Raw genomic sequence first — 27,597 nt, forward strand, 5'->3', positions numbered from 1 at the left:
AGAGCTGCAATTGGCGCAATGCTTTGTGCATTAAAGAACTTTATCACTGACCGAACCTCACAGGCGGCGGGAGAAGGAATAAGAGCTTCCATTTCGGACCACTGCTGCCACGCTACTGGCACCAGGTGGGACCTTTCCGGCTGGCATATGACACAGCTAATTACGTTTACTTTCAAGGGGAAAAAATCGGTAAACTTACTTTCTGGATGCGCCTCGTACCTGTCATTTTGCACTTAAAGAGATGGAGCTTACCAAAGCAATTTGCATTGCTGGTTGATTCATAAAATATTAATACAAGCTTAGGACATGACGTTTTTCCTATTAAGGCATATTATGCTTTTGACCTCAATTTGCACCATATCATAAACATTAAACATAAATTGAGTACCGGTAATCCTCCCATAGTCAATTTATGAGACAAAATCCTGTATAATCATTGCAGCGTAATAATAGGTTAAGTGCTCCCAAATTCAGCCATTGGAGAACAACATTGCAGCATAAGGTGTATGGTTGTATGTCTTAATAATTTCCTAGTTCAGAACAAGAATTCATGATTCGATAACAGTTACAATATTAAAAATAATAAATTCAATGTAGTCTGAAGTCGATTAATTTTATCTAGCTCCATAGACAAAGTTCTGGGATTATAGTAGTTGCTTGGTGTAACCATCATGCCTTGACCTATTATTATGGAATGAATGATTAGTCTTCATGGAGGAAAGAATTTTCTCGTGAAATTTCGGCCAGTTTATGTGACCTAGCATTGTAATGGAAGTAGCAAAATCCAGTTTTGCAAGCCAGCTTATAATGACTGACTAGAGGAATTATTGTGCTATGTTACCCTCAAATAGATTGCATGATCGTTCAAGTCTGCTCAGGAATGTGGACGTGACATCAGCAGATGGAATGGTAGACCTTGGCCCTCCATGGGATGTTACCCAACAGATTTTGTCATATATATATATATATATATATATATATATATATATATATATATATATATATTATATTTACTGTGAATAGCTTCAAATCTGAAATGATGAATAGATAAAATTTATGGAGTTGAATGGTGCAATAAACCTCAAAGTTATTAATTCTCTCATGTTCATATGACAATAGTAAAGTTTTTTTTTACTTTCATGATACTTCGTAATTTCTGTACACCTCACAGATATTCCGAAGTAATGGAAATATGACTTAAGCACTGGAGTAAAGTGATCCTTTTTCATTTCAGCTTACCTTGCTACAGAATTATTGAATAATAAAATAAGCCACAAATCAAGAACTACAATAGGAAGTTAAATTAAAAATCATTGTTAACTCATCATCAAAATTTTACAGTAAAATTAGCATAAAAGACTGTTTTTAATCAAATACAGCCGCCATTGGCATAGATAAAAGTGTAGGCACGTTTGCCTGCTGATATGGAGCTGCTGCACTTGGGTCTGGATTCAGTTTCCAGTTGGTATCTTCAGAGGTTTTTCCCAACTGTAAAGTCAATGTCAGGTGATCCCATGACCGCATTTTGCCAAATACAATCTATCACTAGTACCATCGATACTAAATAACCCCATAGTTGATACAGCATTGTTAAATAACCAATAAAAAAAAATAGTTAAATTTAGCACATATGAGTAGATGATCTTGAAGGAGAATTTGCAGGTAACTATGATATGACAGTAGTGTAAAAGTGTTTAATCAATACATCAAATTTATAACGTGAATGCTTAGATCGGCATACTTCTCTTTCTGCATTCCTGTGCTCTGAACTATAAGAAACTGTCAATACATTGTAGTGCAAATGTAATTTATGCTGTCATATCTAATTTGGATGCATCATAACAAAGAAGTGATTAGACTATCTCAGCCAATGAGCATGTCAGCTCGTCTTTCTGCTCTAAGTGTGAGAGCCTATTTTGCGTTTTTTTTTAGTGATATACTTTTCATTTTAAAGCATCTTTACATACAGATTAAATATTTACTTGAAGGTAGTAAACCTGTAGTATGATTACAAATAAGCACGAGAAATTGCGTATAAAATGTGATAAATGTAAACAAACTCTCGTCTGCCACCAATATTGCTATGTTAGCTCCTCACAGGTTCTGCTTGTGGAACTAGGCTTCACAGTGTATAAAATCCTGTAAGAGAATAGTCAGTCTGCCACCAACGTAACTCAGAAGTGGCGAGTTGTACTGAGATTTTCCCACCTGCAAGACAAAATATAAGGTACTTGCATGGTGAATCCTTCAACTCATATGCGAAATAGCATCTTGCTATAATCAAATCCACTGACAATAGATAACCTCGCAAATGATACAGTGTTGTTAAATAATATAAAAATGGCCAGCCCATCTCATCTGGGGTAACATTCACACATTTCAATATAGAATTAATTTGAGAACTTTATATCAACTATAAAGGTTTCGATGCAATGGGTGAGGTAAAATATCATATTTAAGTCCTGTAACTCGAGTTTCGTTATTTTTTCAATACCTCTACAATAAAATGTAAGATTCCAGATATATCACATGCAGCCTGAAACCTGAGGTATAATCATTTAATCATAGTTAAATTTTGAGAGTTTTGGGGATATTTTTGAAACTATTTTCTAGGGAAAAGAAATTTATTTTAACATAAAATTTCTAACTATAAGAAAGATTATAATTTAAGTTCTAAAGAATAATGACATATTATCATTCGTCTACAGATCAGAAACATGGACTCTCAACATTACAATGGAAAATAAGGCTATAAACCATTGAAATGAAACTTCTAAAGCTGGTGGCTGCTAGGTCACAAACGAAATTGAGATTGTGTATAGGAAACAATAGAAAATTAAGCATAAAAATGGCGCGAACATATTATGTTCATGATGGAATCAACATTTTTACATTTATTACAGCAGATCTTGTACTTTGATATATGTACAGATATAGGAGTTTAAAAAATAGCAAGTTTTGACTAGATGTGTTTCCTTCATATGAGTTATTTTCACTGCATAATGTAAATTCTTTGTCGAATTTGGAAGCAAATTCTTGTACTGATAATATTCCATATTTTTTCTTAATTCTTAAAAGATGTCCGTAACATTTAAGTCCTCTTTTCGCAATGCTTTTCTGAACAAAATTTTATTCTAAATGCTGGCATCATCATCATCATCATCATCATCATCATAGTCATATGTAGCACTGCTGTTTTAGTTAATTTAAATTAACTTGTCGATTAGAAGTGTTTCTGTCTTGATAATTTTATTCATAGTAAGATGTTATTAATTATGCATGATACAACATTAATTTCCATGGTCTGCTTTTTTCAATATGATACATTAAAGTTGGTTAGTATCTAATATCGAACTGTTAATGATTATGTCTGTCACTCTCATTTATATTGAAATAAGACTAAGTAAATTTATAATTTTAAATATATAATTATAAATATATAATTTTACAAGCTGAACTAAAGGGAGGGGCTACTCATCAATTAGCACTGGTCAGCTTGATGTGTTAATGACTGAATTTGGTATAATTTTCCTCTAACCAATACCTAATTCCCTCTTTACCCTTTCCTATCCAGTCCTCTGACTGAACTCTTACTTTCTTCAACCCCGACGGCATTAGAGCATTCGAGGCCTAGGGGTTCATTTCCCTTTCCTTCATCCTCTTTCTACTTTTCTGTTCCTAGTGCTGACCTGCTATGGCACTAAAATCGTCCTCCAGTGGCTTAAGGAGGGAAAGCTGGTGATCAACAAGATCTCCCAGCTAGGTCCAATGGACCCGTCGACCAACAGCAGGTGTGGTCCTCCAGACATTCTGGGGGTTGTGTGTGAATGAAGTAGCCACCAAAACGTTAAAATATGGTGTTCACATAAATTGGCTACAACTTGCCATTTTACTCTAAATCTGTGCTTCAGTGGCTGGTCATGATAATATCTTTGAAAAATATTGGAGTGCAAGAGGTCAAATGACTTTGTCAAATGCCTGGCATTAGAAAACAACAACATCATCATTTATTACTCTGTGAAAATATTTATTAAATCTACATACTTTGACTTCAACAAACAAAATTTGATAACACAATCTCAAGGGAAAAAATGGAAAACTCTGCATCATAATCCACAGTTAATTCCCGATTTACCACGCAAATAGTCTTTAGCTGCATTTAGATTGGCAACAGGCCATGACTGTTTGGCCAAACACCTGCATAGAATTGGAATATATCAGTTTCGTAACTGCCCATTGTGCAACTCAAATCTAGAAATGGATTCGGAACACCTCAAAATCTGTGCTTCAGTGGCTGACCATGACAATATCTTTCAAAAATATTGGAGTCTAAGAAGTCAAATGACTTTGTCAAACGCCTGGTATTAGAAAACAACATTTTTACAAGTAATCTATCAATACTGGGTGAACAATCCGTGTGCCCGCTTCCACTGCTTTGTGGGTCTTGGATGAATCAAGTCAATAACCACGATGAACGGGTGTCAGAGTGTCCACAGTAAATCTACCTACAATTTGTTACGTAAGTTATTGAAACGCTTAAAAAAAATGTCCATTTGCTGAGAAAGACAGAGTGATTTTCTAGGGGAATTTTCCAGTGCCACGTACAATGTTATCTAGAGTTTTTTCTGTGAGTACTGTGCATGGCTGTCTATGCTTCTTGTCAAGAACACTTCCTGTTTCAAGACATTTATTTACCAATCTTTGAATCGAACTTCAATTCGGAACTCGGACGCCAGGGGATCTCTCGTGAAATTATCTTCTTACAGCACAAACCAATTCTGAATGCACGTATGAATCAACATGAAACACCCTTTGGGGAACAGAATACCTGAGTTGAGTCACATTAACTTAATTAACACACTATTACGTCACCTAAAGAACACGTGCTTATATTGCCAGAGCGCGACTCACATTGATGCTTGATGTGACCTTGAGCATGTTGGAGGTGGGAAATTTATAAGGGCTTAGTAGCTAGTTCCACCAACTAGCTGTAAACCATGAAAGTGTGGACACATGAAGGATTGTTACCCAGTATAAACCGAAAGGAAGGTGAAGTGTTGGACGACCATGGAAAGAAAGTTTTAAGCAATCTTAACTTTTGCTGATGTAGAGACGGAACAGGCCTAATGGCCTAAGCCATGATGTTAATGATTTAAATTCTGGGTGTGATCTGGCGAGGAAAAAAAGGTTTAAGACTGTTCATCTCTACCACTCAGGAATGCGTTCACTGAAGAAAATTGAATAAAGCAAACATTTTGAATATTAAAGGGTAAATCACTTTTTTTTTATTTTTAACCATAAGAACTTAATACCAGACTGAAGTAAGGAAATTGTGATAATTCTAATAATTATAACACTTTTAAAGATTAAATAGCCCTTAGGCACTCAGTTACTTATGGATTCAAATTATGGATAATTACGTCTTCAACTTTTACTTTACACTTCATTTCCTACTGACCTGATCATATGTTTAAGCAGAAGTATTTTGAAATTAGTACAAAACACAGTCGCCTTACATTTCAACTTTTGGGATTGGCAATATCTATTCATTTCATCAAATGAAATTTCCTAGTCTTTTCTTTCAATGGAACGTAGAAAAACATCTGACCTAGAGATGCAGACACTATTTTGTTTTTGTAGTTTATGCTCGGTAACTATAATTCTATAACAATTCTTGTTTGTACATTAACAGAATCTGAAGTGCATCCTATGACTTCAGGTTAGATTCTGTATCATCATATTGCCTATAGGTTGATGTGCCTATAGGCACATCACTCAGTTGGTCTCCACTTGTACTTGCAACTGTTTCTGATACAAAAGGCAACTGAAATTCGTTCTTTCTGTGACAATACAAGCAAATTCATAAAATTATTTTGTAGTATCAATTTTTAACGTCTCGAAACAATGTTTAACATATTCTCTTGATTGTTCCAATCCATTTAACTATTCTTTTCCCATGTGAAACAGCAAAGAAATTTCATAATGTAATTACCCCTAAATCTTCTTGAACAAACTTCAAATTTTATAAGTTGTTAAATTGTGCTGTGAAATTATCTTTTTTTTTTTCGTAGTTGGTAATGCTTATAGCATCTATTAGATGCTTTATGGTTGTGCTAACAGATGAGTTACTTGTCAACAATATGACACTGAAATGTGTGTTCAGGTTACTGCCCAGCGACAGTCCTGATGTATTTTTATATTTGTGATAATTGGTTAATTAATATTAACCCGGCACACTCACATTCATACAAAGTGTGAAATTATCTGAGAAAAAAAAATCAATGTGCCTCAGATATTGATTAAATTTCTCTTTGAAGTGTGTGATAACTTTTATGAAAATCCATATTCCGTACTTATCACTGCTTATTACAACACAAGATGATACACATTCTGATGTCCAGATACAATATGTGAAAATAGTCACTTGCGTGATTAGTGAGCCTTTGAATGTCATCTTGGTCACTTATGTAGTTTCTGGCAAACTTAAGCTGGGTCATTGCACAGACTGAGAGTCTCTCTTTCTCATCTTGTCAAAATGCTCAGCCTGAATTTTTTCGCGAAGCAACATCTTACTGATACTATCGCAATCTTTTTTTCAACTTACTTTGGGTAGTAGGTAATATCAACATCACACTACTGTAAGTACAGTATTTTTCGATTAACACAACACTATTGGAAGTCCAGTATTTTTCGTCCTTTCACATTCGGCTAGAATTTCTTTAATGTATTTGTTTTTGCATATGCCATAAGCACACAGATTTTATTGTATCATGTATTAATTGCTCAAAAGTATGTCCTTTAGAGCTACTGTTTTGCCTCTAGCAAGTGATGAAAACTAGTTCGTATTCAATACACAATTACAATGTGGTATGCAGGAAAGGGTACTTAAGCATTTTCGAGCCTCAATTTACATCAGTTTGTTCACCCAATAGTAATTTCTGGGCGAAACTTTCTGCACTGTTCTCTTAATTCACAGTTATCAGATGTTAAACCTGAAGTTTCCGTCTCTTTCCTTTTTGAGGCGAGTTTCTAATTTTTTTTTCAAAATAAATCCACTCCCCTCCTCAGGTTTTGCAACCATCTGAATATTCAAAGAAATGCACAAGTTCATCAGCACAAAGAGTTTAAAAAGTGTCTGTTTTTTCAATCTTAAGAAAAGATCCGAAATGAGTAAGATCACGACTTCTTGCAGTGTCTGAGTGGTCAAACCTCTGGCCTGTCACGCAGGTGGCCCAGGTTCGAGTGCTGGTCAGATCTGGGATTTTTCATACACTTGTGACTGATAAGGTCGCAGTTTAGGTTTTTCTTGGGGTTCTCCCGTTTTTCCCCATATTAGACATCTAAATCAGTCCGTCACTGTTTCTCCATTTTGTCATCATTCCCGGATCACCAGCTGGTGAAGCACAGAGGGAACTGGCCTAGGGATGAGGGGTTGCTTGCTCGAAACCTGGGTATGCAGCGAACCTTAGTGCAGTCAGCCGGTGTGGGTTTGGGAATGTGCCATGAGGGTTAGTGCAATAGATCATAACAGGTAGCAGTGCTGGGCCATAGTGCCCCCCTCCCGTAAATTCCATTCCATTCCAAGATCACAACTTACGTGGAAAGGTCTCATAATACGAAAGATGCAGGACCATGGACTGAGAGGCACAGTAGCAGGATAGACAAGAGTTGGTATTTGGGAACATCATGTAACCTCTGACAAAAGGAGAAACCTGTAAAAATAAAAGTAAAATTACAGTAAAAATGGATTACTATATGCACAAACTTACAAATTCCTCGTATCCAGCATCCAAATAGCTAGCAATTCCGAAACAATGACACTTTTGCATAAAAAGAGAAAATATGAAAATACGAGGATGAGTCAGTAAATGAGTTACAAATTCAAGTGATAATAATCCATGGCGCTACAGCCCATGAAGGACCTAGACCGATCAGCCGGCTGCTGGCCTCACACCCACATGCAGAAGCAGAGGTGGACGATCATCCAACCAGAATGGAGGTATCATGTGGTTAGCACGATGATCCTCCCAGCCATTGTAGCTAGCTATCCCTACCTATCATTGCTCCCCAAGTGCATCACAATGCTGAGTGGGCACCAGTCCCACACACACTCCAAAATTTCATGAGAAAATTTCTTCCCCCATGAGGATTCGAACCAGCACGCATTCTGTAACGCAAGTCCTGGGCAAGATGCCTTAGACCATGACGCCATGGCACGGGACACAAATTCAAGTAGTGATCTACATTTTTTAACAAGGTGGCTGAAGCTATCACTGCTAGATTGCAATATTATAGATGTGTACAGAAAACGAAACAAACAGCCATCTAGGTTGCTACTTCGCATCTAGAAGCCACCATTTTTAAAGCAGACAAGAACTTGTGTTCGCTCCACAGATTTCTATTACATGTTATACAGATGTGCAATATACATCCTCAGTGTGACATTATTACAAAATGCCGATATTATGTGCTGCTCTTGGGTGCACAAGTAGCTATTACATAAGTAATACATACTTTTCTTGCCCGTTTAACAAATGGCAGAGTGGGCCCAGGTTGGAACAAGTTACCTGGTTGAGGTTTTTTTTTTCGAGTTTTCCCTCAACCCATTAAGAGCAAATGCTGGGTAACTTTCGGCACTCAACCCTGCACTCATTTCGTTGGCATTATCATCTTAATCTCACTCAGATGTTAGATAACCATAGCAGATGATAAAGCATCGTAAAATAACCAATTAAAAAAATGGCAGAATAGCTAATTCATAGTTCACTTTGAAAACAGCATTTGCAAATGGCAGCAACTCTTCAGTAGTGTACCATTATGTTTTAAATAATCTATAATATGATTTTCCAGTTAACCAGAAATATCTCTTATCCGGCACTGGTTTTGTTCCATAGCTGCCGGATAAGAGGAATTCTACTGTATAACTATAAAAAGAAAACGAAGATTTGATGAAAACCCTCAATTTCTCATCCAGAAATGTTAATTGGATCACACCTGGAATCTCCTTTCCACTAAAATATACATTTTTAGAAAATATATTATAAACTAAACACTTCATAAAACTTATTCATATAAATTATGGTAAAAAAACCGCTTTCTTACTATTTTAAAATTTAATGGAAATTGATTTCTGATGTAACATTATAAGATAAAAACTTTCAAGTGAATTGGAACCGAGAAAATAATTACCTGAATGTTCTCAAATTCACACGCAAACATCAGTGTTCCTTAATAGCGAAAAATAAGTTTTGGGAGATAAGAGCTGGAAATACACAGTAGGTACTGCCAAATGTCTGGGTATCTACTTAACATAATTTGAAATGATGTAGAAAAGTAATGAAATACACTTTAAAAAGTCACATTTTTTTCATCAGAGCTAACAACTTTATAGCTACAATAATAAAGTGTACACCACCATATAATAAGAACTAAATTTTCAAATCTGATTATCACTCAGATGGACTGGCTCAGAAACAAACTTTTCTTAATGACAGTGGATCTTTTGTTTTAAATCAACTGAGAAATATAATGAGCAAAGGAAAAAAAAAAAAACAAACTTAAGACGACTTTGCTTTTTTGTGTTTCATGGTAAGTAGGTTGTAACATCACAAATATATCGGTCTTACTCATATGTGAACAAACTTAGTTCATATACAGATATACCTTTTACACACTAACAGTGACATCAGCTCCAATTTGTACTCAAAATAAAATTTACATTGCACTCTAATTAATGTTCTATCAACTCACTGTTGTCAATGTTACAAAGTAGTATACATATGTTACATTAAAGCCAGTAGGAACTTTATATATCTACAGATGTGTACAATTAGATATTAGAGATGAGCTTTATAAAAATATACCCACCGAGATACAAATTACCAGCAATGGAATACTTCCATTGACCAAATATATTAGTACAATAATTACAGTCTTTAGTTAATACTTTTCTTACAATAATTTATGAAAATATAATTTTTACTTAATTTCAGTATATTTGAAGGTAGATGCTTACCATACTTTTTCGTAAAATTGTCGGATCATTATAATAAAAGCAATTCTTATTCACTTGTATCAGATTTTCAATATACTTTATATTTGTATAACATGTCTATTTAAGTAACATGTAGTTTGTTCGTGCTAATTATTGTTTGGGGAGGAGGATGTAGAAGAAAAGCAGCATATTCAAGACACAATGGAAACTGAAACTATAAAATAGATATTTTGGTTTGAAAAGAAACAAAATAAGCTATTCATGTCTTAGGAAAGACTGATTTTCGTTGCATTATAATGCTTCTTCAAAATGTTACTCCAGATTTAATTACAAAAAGTCCAATTAAATTACGTTACTAACACGTTTACACTATTTCTTAACTACAGTACATTATAGTACAGCTGTTCATTCCTGTAAAATAAATCTTTATCATACCTTCGGTATTATGTATTTCACAATTGACTGCTCTGCTCAGTAATGAAGTCAGCTTTGTTCAATAGAAAACTTTGGCATGAGAATGTCAGTTCTCCCAATACGAAACCTGTTCTCAGTTCCCCTGAATTAAAATGCACTATCTGTAAAGTGAGACAGTACATGTATATGGTACCACTCATCCATTTCTACAGACGTAGATTGTTCGTAGGAATTGTAATAATTACAGAAAACTTGGGAAGGAATTTTAATGGAAATGATGTTCAACTTCACAGACGATAGACATGACCTTACAGACTCAGCATAAACGCATCTGCTGATGGTCAACAACAGACTATCATTAATGTATACATATCTCTATTAAAAGCAACACTAAAATTGCAAATATTCTGAAATAAATTAATTCATGAATAGCATGTACTTTCCAAAGATTATATTCTCTCTTTTCAACATCTACATTATAGATTTATATTTACAAAACATGTGCTATTTATAAAATGATGGTGGCATGGCGATTGTTTACAAAAGAAGGCAACAGTTTGCAGCAAGGTATACAGTACCTTGATTTTTTCATACAAGGAAGAGACCACCCATTTGATATGTAAAAATACAAGTATTTACAATTAATCAGTTGATATTTTTGTTTTCTTTTATGCTAATGTCATTTAACTGTTATTACCATCAGTGTACAGGTGTAAAGTATGAACAAATATACTAAATAAACCTAACAGTAACTTTCTTCTCTTTTTATCTCAGCTTTTAAATCAATAGTAACTTGTGAATTTCAAGTATTTGTTGTTCCCTTGCACACATTCACTACTGGTGAAGCACAAGGTTTCCTAATATGCAATCACTATATTATCAACTGAGACACAGAGCTTAAAGTATAACGCAAAAGGGGGAAAGTAAATGATTCCACTAAACCACAACACTTTAACCCAATTTGGCCTTAACTTTCAGTGAATTTAAAATTTAAAAAAATAATGTATTATAATTAAAAAATTTCAATTGTTACCAGTACTGTCAAATATGATGAATTTAAAAATAAAGTTTTTTTTAGTATTAAATTCCAATACCCATACACCCATCAAGCAAAAAATGTTTGCACTGTCGAGATCTCAGAGATCTGAATGGCACACATATACACTTCTGCAATGTTTTTCTTCACATGTTGCTTAAAAGGAAGGTCAAGACTATTCTTAAAGTCGACACAATTCCCTCAATTAATATGGTGGACTATCGTAATTATACAGTATATGGCTAAAGTAAAAGACACCTCCATATTCTACCAGAGCTAGAGGTGAAAATCTTGTAAGTACTGACATTTGGACTATATCATGAGTACACATTAGTGTACACATGACAAACAATAAAATTTATAAAACGTGAGTGGAAATAAGACAAACATATAAACAGTATACATACATAAAATATGTTTCAAACTAAGACATACAAAGGTCACAGGTACAATATTTCAAATGGGAGTATATGTCTTTTGACAGATATTTGACAATACTACAACACAGTCAGCTGTATGAAGCAACATACATTGGATTAGTAACTTTCTTCCCAACTGTAGTACAACTGCAATGTGAACCATCAAGCAGAAGCAGATGTGTGTGTCACACAAATTACATCAGGTTCTCTATGTCAACATAAAATATACAAGTGGCAGAACTTGCCCCTATCCCATCACACTTTAAGCACTGATATTTTAGGAAACACTAAAATAGTCTTGTACCCTGCATGTTTGTCAAACACAAAGGAAGTGATTCTAATAATAAGAATGACAATATCACACAACAGGGAAAAAATATGGATTCCATTTACGTATTAACTTTCAAAGCAAAATGTGAAATATTTTTAACATGTAACATGGGAGTGTGTTAATATAATTCCTTACTCTTTAAATAAACATTTTCCCACAGAAAGTCGTAAATAAAAAAGAAACGCACACAAAAAAAGAGCTGTTTATGGTCTTGAGACTACAATTCCTATTTCATTTTATGAGAAATAATAAAACTGACAGCGCGAAATTGGTATGGCACATAATTACTTTCCTACCCCCTGAGTATGTACCAAAGTAACATCCTAAACTGGAAACCACACTGAGTGGTATAATGCAAGTTCAATATTTGTACAAAAAAAAAAAAAAAAAAAAAAAGAGGGAAAAAAATAGGTACAGTGTAATTTTCCGCGCACGGAACAAGTCTTTGCATCCTCACTCAGGTTGTCCAATATATAACATAACTTTGGCGTTACAAACCTCACAAGCCTTCATACACACAATAGCCAATGCGAGTTACTTTTCCCTTCTTTAAAACATACTTTCACAGTTTCATCGTTGACATTACTTATAAATACAATATTTTACAGATATTGTTAACAACGCTTCTTTCAATCTTAAGAAAACAGCTCTTTTTAACTCATTTTTGTAACATACAAAAGCAAGAGAAGGTCATTGAAAGTTTTAAGGTACTTTTTACGCCCACGCGTTCCATCCTAATGCCTAGTGATTTAGAATGGCTAACAACCGAACAAATCTCTCAGACACATCCTATCGCATATTTTCCCTTAGTGACTTAAAGTAAGACTCGGGACGGCACTCAAGGCCAATCACAGCTATGCACCTCAAACAACCAGTTGACCAATAACGCGGTAACTTTTTGGTCGCAACAACACATAATTAACATGCTGTTAATTATAGTGTTCATTTCCATTGCACATACGGCGGAAATTCAAAATATTTTGCCCTCTTGTCAAAGACGGCAGAACAGATGGACAAGTTGACTCCAACACAAGGTTCAACACACTTAACCTCAATCTGTTTTCTGTTGACAGTACAATTCTTTTAAAGACTTTAACTCTTCTATCAGAGCTTTGTTCTGGTTTTCTAACACAGCCACTCTATTCTCCAAGCACTTGATGTATTCTTTCTTCTTCCTCCGACACTCCCTAGCAGCTTCTCTGCGAATTAATAAAAATGTATACATTAAGTCGTAAATGTTTAAATCTAATGTATTTTTGGCTAAGAAGAAAAGGAATTGGATGGGTCACTGGTTGAGAAGAAACTACCTTCTGAAGGATGCACTGGAAGGAATGGTGAACAGGAGAAAATTTCGGGGCAGAAGAAGATATCAGATGATAGACGACATTAAGATATATGGATCATATGCAGTGACTAAGAGGAAGGCAGAAAATAAGAAAGACTGGAGAATGCTGAGTTTGCAGTAAAGACCTGCCCTTGGGCAGAAAACTATGAATGAATGAATATGTTTCTTAAAATGCTTTTACTTATGCTAAGATATCCGACTTTCTCTCAAAATCATTATTTACGGAAGCATACAGGTATATAGTCGTTATAGTCGTCAGTAATGTTAACTTGTATACAACATAACAGGAGAGAAAAGTACATGTCTCCAAGGAAACTAGTAGTTTAGTTTCAGTTTACTTCATATTCCTAATGAAAATAGCTTTACCGGACTGTCACTGTAACTGAAATATGCAACTCACGAATTAAAATTTTGTATGAATCTTGTCTTCATAATTTACATTTTCAAATAATTTGAGTTTTTAAATCGTTAAAATGAATTCTCAAGTTAGTTGTGTATAAGTGCGTTATTGTACTGGCAAAATAAACTACTCCGAATATGTAATAGTAAAAATCAAGATTAAAACAAAGACATCATTACAACTACCAGGTTCTTACATCTGCCTATAGACGTGTCTTCAGCATAAGGTAATCAACAGCTAGATGAAAGTCTTATGCAAACTCTAATTTAAATGTGAGAGAGAAGACAACAAATTTACCTCTACCTCTCTACAGAGGTGGATTTACCAAGAGGTCCACTAGGCATGGGCCAAGAGGTGCCATATTTTGCACTATAATTTTAATTTTATCATTTTTTTAAATAATTGCACTTAAAAGTTGACAAAAACTATGAAAGAGTTTTAAAGTAAGGACGATAATCGACAATACGATTTTTGAATAGTATATTACAATACAAGGTTGGGAAGTGCTTTTTACAAAATTAGTGCTTGTTTTTCAATTTCCGAGATTTTGTAATGCACTTCACAAACGTGTATTGTACAAAATTTTTAGCACAATCATATTTTTAAAATTGTAAATACATTATACAGTATTTTGCATTGAAAATTTAGAGCAATATTATTCTAAAGCCTTCGCAAAATTATACTATAATGGTAACTAAGTAACAATAAGTATACTGTAATGGGTCTATCTCAGTATAGTTTTATGTTATGAAGAATGGTTTCTCTAGCAACACGTTTCTGTGTGGGAATTCTAACATTCAAGGTCTAATAACAATAGCTGTAAATACAACAAAAAAAACATGATCGTGCAAAAATATTATTACTAACTTGCAGTCATATAGTTTCACAACTTGAAAAAATAAAGACACATAATTAAATTTAAATTATATTGCACTGTCATTCTCTTAACAATTTTATTTTACAGTTTGGTAAAATAATTCGAGTTAGTTAGTCAGTCATAATGGTTGTGTGTTAGTTTTAGTTCTCCAAACTTACCGTGCATTACATGGTCTGCCATAAAACAAAGTATACTAATCAAGGCTTTGTGCTAGTGTGGCACGATTTTGAACTGGTTAATCCATTTTTATTTACATGTAGTATAGATGGGATCCTTTTCCTTTGTTTGACTGATAATCACATAAGCAAGTGACATTAACATGAGTGACAAAAACAAAATTAAATGGGGCAGCATTTCGTAAATTAGCAAAGGAAAAGCGAGAAAGGGAAGCCAAAGTTCTAAAAATGCTTGGTAGGGTAGACACATTTTTCACAAGAAATGCTGCTGGTTCGAGTTCAACAGTGGCGTAGCCAACGGGTGGGCCAGGTGGGCCCAGGCCCACCCAAAAAATATGTGAACTTTTGCGTTTTTTATGGACAATACTCAACATTAAAACTAAACCATGGATCCAGAGCAATAGTTACAGTCGATAGCATTAAGGTAAGAAATAAAAAATGCGTTCATTTCTTCAAGAGCCAATTTAACTGTGTTGGGTTGGGCCTAAAAAATTGTCTGGCAGCGATAAAAAGAAGGAAGTCGTGGAGGCTACTGAATTGTTACATCAGCTAGAAAAATTTGACACCTTATTTTATTTGGTATGTTTAGACGATATTCTTGATCTTGCAAATTCATTATCAGAAGCACCTCAGTCTCTAAAAATGGATATTAGGAAATGTTCGTCCTTCATTAAGGCAATGATATAAAACTTTTCAAAGCTCTGAAACGAAGAAAAATTCGACAATCATGTCAAGCAAAAGGCTTTGTAATCTAGCAATTCTATCCATTGAGAGGGAGAAAAGTTGGGATTTGTAAGGACCCTCATCAGCGATCGACATTTTTTTGCTAGCAAATCTCGACAGCTCCAGTTCACCTTACGAAGTGTTTGTATAGGTATGCCTTGCATGGTTGTTTATCATAATTTTGCATGGTATTAAATAAGACTTCCGAGAATGAGTTTCAAGAGAGTTAACGGCAGCTGCAATATCAGGAGATGGGTCAGGTACTTTCTAAACCCTGCATATCTGGCCCACCCAAAATAATTAGTCTGGCTACGTCACTGGAGTTCAAGCAGTACTGATAGGCCTATATGTGCTGATAACACTGCAGCTGTAATGAAAGAAGTATATGCAAATGAAGCAATGATTCATGATAAAGAAAAAAAATTAAGTTTCTGAATTCGAGTCACACATAGACTCATATGTCGAATCAGATGTTACAAGAAGTAATAACCTTGCTAGTGATGATCCTGCAGTGTGATGTTAAGAGTCAACAATTGACATTCTTCTACACAATGGAATTATCAAAATTGTAACAGTGATTTCTCTAATTCACGAAGGTTGATAGCCAGTAAAACCAGGTATCTGAACAAAAATATATTTTATAGTAAACTTTTAAATGGTGAATCAACTCAGCGTGATTACTTAGTATATTCCTATAGCACTGGTGCCATTTATTGTGCACCATGTAAATTGTTTGGAGGTAAGGCCACAATTGCTACTCTTGGCATTTCAGATTGGGAAAACATTTCTAGTATTATATCTCATCATGAAAACACTTGAACACAAAAATTGTGAACTGATGCTTTTAACAAGGAAAAAAAAAAAAATCCCTTGCAACTGTAGAAAATCATTTTGAGTCATATGTCGAGGCAGAAAAAAATGTACTGAAATAATAATAATAATAATAATAATAATAATAATAATAATAATAATAATAATAATAATAATAACAACAACAACGATGATAATAATAGTAATAATAATAGTAATAATAATAATAATAATAACAATAATAATGGTTTATTTAACCTGGCAGAGTTAAGCCATACAGTCTTCTATAACACTCAACCAGGAGCCTAACAATCAATATTCTGAAAAGGTAGTGAAAAGCTAACAAATCGTGGACTTCTTCTACATGGGCATGCTGAAAAATGTTATTCATTACATAAGTCACTTTGTGATGTCTCTTGAACTTATAGCTGAGTTTGATCCTTTTCTCACAGAACACACTGAACAATATAGAAATTTGGGATAGGGATATACAAGCTATCTTCAACACTTTGTGATGAAATAAAAGAACTGCTTTCTGAAAGAATGAAAAGAATAAATTATTATCAGTGATATCAAACAGGCCAAATATTTCTCTGTAATGATGGTAGATTCTACTGCAGACATTTCATGTATTGATCAGTTATCTCTCATATTGAGGTACTACATGAACGAAAATGGAGAGCCTGTCTTGTCTACACATTCCATTGACATTACTGACTGTAAAAGCTAGTCTTACAATAACGCAAGCAATATGTCAGGAGCCTACACACGTTTACAGGCACGCATTACAGAACAAAATCCAAAAGCGCATTATGTGTCTTGTGCAGCATATTCTTTGAATTCAGTAGCACTAATGCTGCAAGCTGTTATCAGGAAGCATGCTCATTCTTCAATCTAGTGCAAAATATTTATAATTTTTTCTCTGGTTCTACACAGTGCTGGGAACTATTTCTTTCTTTCATGAAACAAAACAGTAAAAAATGTATCAAAAACACGTTGATCAGCAAGAAAGGAAGCATGTATAAGTCTAAATGAAAACTGGGACAGGGTTATCAAGGCTCACACATGTTAACAGTAATACTTGTGAGAAACCACTGGTGCGAAATGAGGCTTCAGGCTTACTGAATCAACTTGTAAACCAGAGATAGTATTCATAATGACAGTTTGGAAAGACATACTCCAGAGATTTAATAGTGTAAATATTAAATTGTAATGTGTAAACATAGATACTGAAATAGTGCATGGATTACATGAACACTTTTAGGGTTCATCAGCTCTATTCACAGCATGTTCAACTATTAGAAACAAAAATCTATGGAGATGCCTGATATGGACTACAAATGCAGCTATGGAAGATCAAGGAAATGCAAACTTCATGCCGATGAAGAAACAGACACTGAAGTTCTTATGACTGGTAGGAAGAAATTTAAGACTTGAAAAGTTTTTTCCCAATACTTGGCAAGTTGCACACTGAATTAACGAGAAGAAAAAAGAAGTTATAAAAATACAGTCAGACTCATAAAAATACAGAAAAAATTATAAGTTATAAAAATACAATCAGACTCATAAAAGTAGTCAGACTCCTTCACAGTTTTCAGTTAACTTAAGGATAATTCCCCAGACGTTATTTTTGAACATGCAGCAAAACTCCAAGCATCATATGAAACTGATTTGAAAGCGACTGTATACATTTCGCAGCACTTCTGAAGTCTTATGGGATTCGTGATGTACCAGTCGAAATGAGTAAATTTCTACATAAAGAGTGGTTACAGTCCATGTCTCCAAATGCTGATATTCCTTTTAAAATATTTCTGTGTACGGCACTTACAAATTGTTCAGCAGAATGCTCGTTTCCGGTTCTTAAAAGACTGAAATTACACCTACGTCCTACTTTGTCTGGGAAAAGACTGAACACCTTGTCCATTCTTCACATTGAAGATGACCTCCTAAGTGATGATCATCTCAACTATGGAGACATGATCAACGAGTTTGTTATCGCCATAAACTTCTGTGAGTGGTGAGTTTTTTTCCTTCATAAGTTTTCAGACTGAAGTATATGTTTTTTTGTCATTTTATTAACAACATATAGCATATTCCAGGTTATTTTAAAACTATTACATAGGCATTAAAACATATGTTTGGAGAGGGGGCGCATATTATGCATTGTGCCTGGAACACAAAAATATTAAATATGCCACTGCTTTTCCTACCTTTCCCTGGTACCTACAACGTTCACATTTGCACATATTTTCTCATACTGGAAACCCAATGTACGCATGCGCGCATGTACGTGTGTGTGCATGCATGTGAAAAGAGTGAATGGAGCAGACGAAAGAAAGTACAAAAAAAAGAAAAAGAGATTATTTGTATTTACATGAGACGCAGCGCCAACTCAACCCCACCATTATAATGGTATCTATTCAAGATCTACTGTATACAGATTTCCTTACACTACATACAGCAAATAAGTTTACTGCTTAACTCATAAGACCATTCAGCCATCACAGGAGACCAGGTAGTGTGTTACAAAGAGAATATGCTTCTGACATTTCAGATTTTGAGGATACTATTTCAGATGGACTTTGATGATCTAAAAGGAAATACAACAAAGCAAATTACGCAACTCTCAAAGACTTCCGAGTTATTTCTAGCAGAAGTTTGTTTGTTGCCTTCTTCAGTTAATTTAATTCATAAAATGCTCAGAACACTGGATTTTCTCCATTTATTTTCTAATATGCCAGTCTGGGATGTTATTAACACTTCCATCTGAAAAGTTGATAGCTTTGCAGTTTAATATCGGCTACAAGTTCATAGTTGAAATTTATTCTCTACAGAGAACTTATTTTGATGATGTATAAAGTCCAATCCTGAAGAGATGCACTGGCAGGCATGTCCAGTTACTAGTCTGAATATAGCCACTATTGTTCTTCTTAAAGAATTTGGAATTTTATTTTTGATGATATTACCAGTCTCACACTACACACTAAAATACTACACCTAACTTGCTAGAGTCTAAGCGAAAGGTAACTACGAAACTAAAAGGGCACCAGTTTGAGACGTTCACTGGCAATAACTTCGAGCACTGTAAAATGTTTAGCTTTGTTTTACATTCAAGCACCCCCACAGTGGTTGAGTGGTCAGATCTTCAGACCGGGTTCGAATCCTGGTTTGGCCTGGGATTTTTCGAATGAGAAATCATAGTAACATTTGTGGTGGACTTGGTCGCAATTTGGGTCTTTCTCGAGTTCCTCCCATTTTCTCATATTAGGCATATACAATATTTCATGCGATCTCTATTCATCATCATTCCATAGCATTCTCGAAACACTGGCTAGCGAAGCATGGAGGAGGCTGTCTAGGGATGAGAAGGGTTGTTTGCTCGAAACCTGTTTATGCAGCAAACCATAGTGTAGTCAGTCTAACTCAAGAGTTGGTGCAACAGATCTTCTAGGTCAAAGCACTGAGACATAATGTCCTCTTCCCGAAAATCAATTCAAAACCTACATCCAAAACAGAATCATCAAAATTGATGGTTCCAAAAGAATATCATCTCCTAATGGGAATTTACAGATGGAAGGCAATGTATGTAAAGGATGCTCCTGTAATGATGCTTCGATTTTAAATTATAATTGGTGATAAAGATTTCTGAAAATACTTTCTGATTTCATTTACAAAAAAAAAGTAAATATTTTGTAGCAAAATTAATTTTTTCCCTATATCCATAATGATTAAGATTACATTATTGTTTCAGAGTAAATCACCTATACATCTTTAGACTCTTAACATTTTGTTCGATGAAGTTTTAAAATTGGAGGTGTAATTCTGTAGATAATGAAATTAAATTTGTACTTCTAATTTTTTTTTTTCGTAATAACTAAGTATATGCTAATTTTTCAAAGTCATTTATGTAGACATCTTTAAGCCTTGAAATTTTTTGTCTCATAATTTTCGATTTGAGATAGACTCTATAATTATGTAAATGGTAATTATTTATCTGATAAACGTTTTTGTAGATACACTGTCTACATCATTTCATTTATTATCTGATTTTATGTAAACAAATTCATGAAAAAACAGTTTGAGTTGATTTTTTGAGTAAATCCCCAGTCTATGTTAGACTTTTTAAATGAAGGCCCATTAATTTTTAGTAAAAATTGTTATATTTTATGTGCATCATTCCTGAATGAACTATAAATCAATACTGAATACAAACAAAAGCCATAAAATAGTTGGGAGAAATTGCTGTACACAAACAGATAGAGGGCATATTGAAAGCTACTTTTTCAATATAAAGGTTGCTCAGAACATGTTTTAGTGAAAATTTAGAAATCCATTTGTTTGGAGAAACACATTATTTTCTTTTGACAACTGGTATAATAAACAAACAAAAAAAAAATCAATATTCAGTATTACAAAAGTTCAAAGTACTGCCCACTGAAATCCAAATCAGCATTCACTAGCATTCTACAAGTTCTATAACATACAAATAAACTATTTGAAATCGCACAGTGTAGAAACTAAAATGTGCTGTCTTCTCACCTATTCTTGAGTAGACGCATCTCTCTTTTTCTTGCTTGGTCTTCAGCTATAATTGGCCCGCCACCGATACCTCCCCCTTGTGTTACCACTATAAACAACATACAAATAAATTATACAAATATGAATAGCTAATTACATGCTAAACATATCTTCATACACATGCATTTATAAAGAATGTTTCAAAGAAAACTACAAATGCTTAAGATCACACCTACTAAAGTACGTAATTTTGGGAAGGTCATAATGATATCCACCAATGAAAGAATAACTTTATAAAATAGAGCACAGTGAATACCAACATGAACTACAGCAAAATATTATTTACATTTTACACTTAAAAGATGGCCAGAGAGGAAAGCATTTTTCCATATATAATTTTTTGCAAAGAAAATTTGTATATACATCAATTTTAACACGTGAAAGGAATATAGTGTGTGTGTGTATATATATATATATATATATATATATATATATTCCGAAAAAAAAAATTGTGTGTTGCAAAATGAATGTCCTTTGTGCATAAGAGTTCAAGCACAACAGTTTCTTTCATAAAGTTCACTACTAACAACAAAATCAGATGTCAAAAAGAGGAGAATCAAACATTTTATTTTTTGTGGTTAAAAGTTTGGTAAAATTCAGAGATGCTAGTTTTAAGTCAAAACTTTTATTCAGAGCAAAGATCAGGAACACATTCTAGACTATGAGGACATAATTCTGATGTTCACGTTGAAGCATTTCTATCTCTTGAAGTGAAAAGACTCTACTGCCTAATTCCATAATGAAGAAGTTGTAACATTTGGAAATTACTCATAACTTTCAGTGTATCAAGCTAAGAAAAGCACTTAGAACACATCATCCAAGCAAGAATATTACGAAAATTAGTTATTATGAAGCTCACAGTTGTGTATGTAATAGTCCATCATGGATTAAGAGCAAACTGTAGTTTCATCTTGCTTAAAACCACATTCTCTGTAACATTCCGGCTTAGTTTCCTTCAAACTGTGGCAGATTATTCGAACAAAATCATGGCAATACGAAAATACGGTTATAACTGATACAAAGGCTGTTGCTACTACTACCATCAAACATGCTTTTGAATCCAGTTAATGTAAGGTCATAAAAGTCAACACTATGTAAAAAAATAAGACTCATATATACAAAACTTCAAGTAACAATTTACACTGAAGTAGGCCTATTTATTAAATTACTTTCTGAGCACCTCTCATACAAAATCATGTATAAGAACAACAGAAACCAGAACTTACTTTATTTTTGGTTGTATGAATGCAAACACATTTAAACATGATGCAAAACACTAACATGCACGAAAGAGACAAGAAATGCAAACCTCTAAAAGTATCCACAAACATATCTCAGTCATTATTTACAAAACTATATGCATTACAAATAAAATCATATGTCCACGTAAGCATGTAAATAATATTAATATACTTACATATTTAAAGAAGCAAAATATGTAATTTTTCATTTAACTAAACTAAAAGATATTTTCTTTTGCAAGCATATAATTAATGGCCAATGAATAATTTTTTTCCCCTAGAGACCTGAGTTTACATAGGAACAAAGTGGAATCTATAATGAACAAGGATGATTAATGCACTTTTTTTTTTCAGTATATACCCCCAATTTTCCTGGTCATAACTCTATTTCTCCAACAAATATGAGCCATTAAAAGAATTATCTCAAATATAAGCCATCAAAAGAATTATCTATCATGCATGTTGCTGAGAGAATAACTGAAAACATAGACTGTAGGAAGAAATCACTGAAATTTAATGTGATACAAGCTGCATTAAACACTAGAAGTTAAATCTGTGGCTGATTATGATGGCGATATGGAGTGTTAGGAGATGAAACCTTCTTTTAATGCCGTTTATTCAAATTCAAAAAGACCATACTTCAAAGTATAAAACTGATCACTCAAAATATAATATGATATTTATTCTCAATATTCAGGAAAAATTTATATTGCATCTTACTGAAATTGTAATATCTACTTTTCAGCAGTTTTGTACAGAAATTTCAAATTAAATAGCAATTTCTGAGGAATTAAAATGTGCAAGAAAGAAAAAAAAAACATCCAGATATCACACAAGAATAATTAGGAATACACAGCAAATACGAAGTATTTGAAACCACAATACATTTAAGTAAAATAAAATAGTTATAGGCATGACTTCCTTCCAATGTCAGCTTTTATGTGTGAGCTACCAGTACATATTCTGAATGCGACATTCAATGAAGATAAATGCCAGTTGTATTAAAATTTAACATGTTTGTGTAGTTATTAAGAAAATGCATAAATTGCACAATTAAACTAAATTTTCATTTATTATTATATACGATACAAATTAATTTATTCATTAATCATCAATAAATTTAAATGAAGTTAAAATTTCAAAGCAGTCGGCACAGGTTAAAGTCATGCAATTAAGTTCAAATTTTACACAAGAGGAACTGTGATCATATGAAACAAAATTATGGGGTATGCAATTTCAGGAGTACTTTAAACTTATTTTGCTGTTATCTGATATCTGAAATTTTACAGTATTATGAAAACTGTCTCCATATTAACAGCTATCATGAAAGAAATTTCTACAAGATATTTGTAAATAATAATATTACTCCCTTGAAAGCAACATGTGAATAATTTTGTTTACATATTTTCACTGACACAGCTTAGGTCATGTCCCAAAGTTCAAGTCTATACTATACACTAGTAACTAGCAACTAGCTGACTAGTAAACTACATAGTAGAGTGCTTAGGATATGTATGCTTAAATTAGACTATTTTTATAAAAACCATGACTTTACAGTGCAACAGTGAAGTAAGAAGACAGTGTCCCAATGCAGTTTCATTACAAGTTATGTGAAAAAAATAAGGGCCCAAATTTTGTTTCTGGGTCTATGCAGTATACATATTATACATGTATATTAAATATTACGCATGATATATTTCATGAACAAGTGAGCCTACTGAAATATTTTCAAGTTTTTTTAAATTATTTTCTCACAACTATAAAATTATACAATGTAGCATGCATGTGTCACAAAATTCAATTCAACAATACATTCACGTACCAGGCACAAAGAACTGACCGTCCTGCCCTTGAGCGTACTGCACTATTGCTCCTCCCGCTGTCGTTGCATTTGTCATTGTTAGCGTATGAAGCCCCTGTACAGTTTCTCCCTGACTTGCAATTTGAATTGCTCCTGCCGGTATCACTGTAATAAAACAAATAACCAACAACAATGCTATATTTAATAGGAAACCTTTATGTCTTAAGTTCATGGTTCAGTAAATATTTTACATAGATAACATTCAAAATGAATAATTCTGAAACATAATCCACAATACCATCAAGTTGATAACAATAATTTCAATCCATGTTGAATAGAGAAAGCAACGCAATTCTTAATGCTGTTATTCAATTAGGGACGACAACAAATAATACCATAGTCTATAACTACACAACAACAATGCACAAGTAACTTATGCTTACCTGTACTTTACTCAACAGAAAATAATGAACAGTGAAAGATATACTTGTGTACCCACTCTGAGAACTTGCAATGAAAAATGGAAATACAATAATGATGTACCATTTTCGTTAATATCTCATGGTATGAAATCTCCTGATTCGCTCGTGTTTAAAAATTCATACATCCAATTGTTCTTCCAATAGTTGAAACTGTCCTATTCTAAATGAATCTCCTCAAGTTAAATACCTCGGAATAATAATCGACCAACATTTACATTGGGATAAACATGTTCTTTTCTGTGCAATAGATTAAGAAAAATTATTCACTATTTTGTTATCCTTCGAAATTACTTGACTGTCCATACTTTACGACTGATTTATCTCACATTAGTACAAGCTATATTACAATACGGCATTATAGGATGGGGTAGTGTGTATAGTATCTCCCTCATGCCAATAACTCTGCTACAGAAAATAATAATAAAATATGCCTTAATAAACCTCTTGATTATCTTTCAGAGCTGCTGTATTCAGAATTTAAAGTATTTGACTTCCATCAAATTTATAATAATGTATTACCACAGTCTAGTATTATACAGTCACAAAGCTCAATATGTAGTAAATATGCATCCATAGGTAGTTGCTAAGAACTAGAATCGCTAATATCGCCTCATTACAGACAATGAGAAATAGTACCGGCACAGTCTATTGTTTCTAGCACTCTCACAACTGAAGCTTCGTGACTGTATATACTAGACTGTGGTATTACTGAATTTCGTACATAAAAACCGAAATATATTTAATTTATATTCACATAAATATAAAACCAAAAGATCAGACAACATATGCTTGACAGTTCCTAAATGTACTACAACTGTAGCATACTGGGTGTTCATTTCAAAGTGTGTCATGACGTCACTGTTGTGAGTCAGCGATTTGAAGCGAGTTTCAGCTTTTATGTCAGAGAAGTTGCCTATTAATCAAGGCGTTCAATCTGAACTTAAAACGTGTACAATATAACTTGAATGTTGTAGCAACAGATGGCGGTCTGTACGGTCTATGTGCTACCATAACCTCTTTCAAACTGTGTTTTGCGTGGACAAGTCGTACGCAGGGTATTTGTTATCATCAGATGCGTACGGCAACATTCCACAATAGAAATCAAATGTTCCGTGTCCATGTTGACCGTCGAAGTTAATATCAACAAATACATAAGTAATCGTCTTAACCCTCTCCACATATCCCGACAGTAAGAAAAAAACTCACCTCAGTACGTGTTTCCAAACAGTTCACATTCATGCCACTACAGGTGTTAACATACGTATCGGTAGGTACTCTTCAGAATGAACGCCGTACTTGCTAGGCAACTTCTCTGGCACATACATAATACACCTCTGTGGAAGTGTAGGAAAATTGAATTCTCTAGGCTCAACGACTAGCCACATGATGGCATATGGTGAGCCATGACACACTTTGAACTGAACACGCAGTATAATCACAGTAGCAACTTCAGTCCAAAGCTTTATAACATGATAATAGATCAAATCCCGAACATACAATTTGCTAATGCTCCTTATTTTAAAAAATCTATTAAAAATTGCTGTTAACAGAGAAAATTTAAAGTTCAATTATTGTGATATGTGTTTTGTCTTCTTTTATTACTTTTTACTCTGTTATTCAATAAAATGTCTTAACATTAACTTATGTGAAATGCCCCCTGAGCACAAGTATATAACTTATTCTTTCTGAGGGTGCTAGAGAGTTCTTATATAAAAAAATCAATATGTATCTTTGTTCTGGCAATAAAGTATTATTATTATTATTATTATTATTGTTATTATTATTATTATTATTATTATTATTAAAAGATTATGACAATAAATTAATATGAATATTTTTGCTGTGAGAAGGGTAAATAAGAAATAATCAGCAAAGCATTATATTCCTAATTAACTGTATTATTCATTCATTCACTTTACGTGATATTAATATACAGGGTGTTTCCGAGATGATGATACAAACTTTCAGGGATGATGGCGAAAGGCACATGTATCAATTTGAGATAAGGAACCCTGGTCCGGAAATGGCCAAGTCGAAAGCTACAAACAAAAATAGTTGTGTGGAAATGACATAATTTTATTCCTCTGTACACCTTATTTATGTGTATTTATCTGTACATCTTACACATACTGTATTCATCTGATGTTGCTTACGTTGTCTGCTTACAGTATTCCATTCAGTGCGCTGTCTGAGGGGTGGGAACAGGAAACTACACTAAAGCAATGCAGATAGTGTAATGTGTAACGGACATGGTTGGTCCTGATATGCACGTCTGTAGACAGCAGTGTATGTGTACAAGTTGCAGTGTCCAGTCGATCAGTCCTAGTGAAATGGAGTACATGAGAGCGGAATAACCAGACCTGATTTTCGAATAGGGATGAGCCAATGGGAACAGTAGACAAGCTCACAGATTTTATTGGGCCAAGTACCCATGTAGGAGAGATCCGGCCCATACCATCTATCCACGATTGTTCCAAAGGTTAAGGGAAGGAGGGCACGTGGTGCCAAATTACAATTGTATTTCCACACAACTATTTTTGCTTATAACTTTCGACTCAGTCATTTCTGGACCAGGGTTCCTTATCTCAAATTGATACATGTGCCCTTCGTCATCATCCCTGGAAGTCTGTAACACCACCTCGGAAACACCCTATATAACAGGAACACTTTTATTAGCTTTTACTAGTAAAACAATAGAAACACTGTGTAAAAATGCCGTTTTTATAGTTCTTTTCCTCTAGTGAAATTAAATTTATAGAAATGTTATAATATGTTCTCTACATTGAGAATTACATAACTGCATTATCAGTCACTTCAGATTTCAAAATGTAAAAATATGAAATAGATTATTGATCAAAATAAATATTTTTGTTCTTGAAAGCTACAGCAAAGACAAGTCATGTTCTTCTTTGATCAGTTATTTAATGGCACTGTATCAGCTCGCAGGTTATCTACCATTAGTGCAATTTG

The 27,597-nt window shown here is 33.8% G+C and overlaps 1 protein-coding gene across 10 annotated transcripts in view; it reads right to left on the reverse strand.

Annotated features, from left to right (window-relative positions):
* Positions 1-10,837: 10,837 nt before the first annotated feature.
* LOC138705895 (cyclic AMP-responsive element-binding protein 1-like) overlaps positions 10,838-27,597 on the reverse strand; it is a 55,436-nt gene continuing 38,676 nt past the window's right edge. For all 10 annotated transcript variants that reach the window (XM_069834637.1, XM_069834642.1, XM_069834639.1 and 7 more), the window contains 3 exons: positions 24,167-24,310; positions 21,065-21,152; positions 10,838-13,393 (listed from right to left, as the gene is read on the reverse strand). In XM_069834637.1, the coding sequence (XP_069690738.1) occupies positions 13,246-13,393; positions 21,065-21,152; positions 24,167-24,310 (380 nt within the window). In that variant the 3' untranslated portion in view covers positions 10,838-13,245. The remainder of the gene's footprint in view (positions 13,394-21,064; positions 21,153-24,166; positions 24,311-27,597) is intronic.

The sequence above is a fragment of the Periplaneta americana genome, chromosome 9 (genome assembly GCF_040183065.1).
Source record: "Periplaneta americana isolate PAMFEO1 chromosome 9, P.americana_PAMFEO1_priV1, whole genome shotgun sequence".
Classification (NCBI taxonomy): Eukaryota; Metazoa; Arthropoda; class Insecta; order Blattodea; family Blattidae; genus Periplaneta; species Periplaneta americana.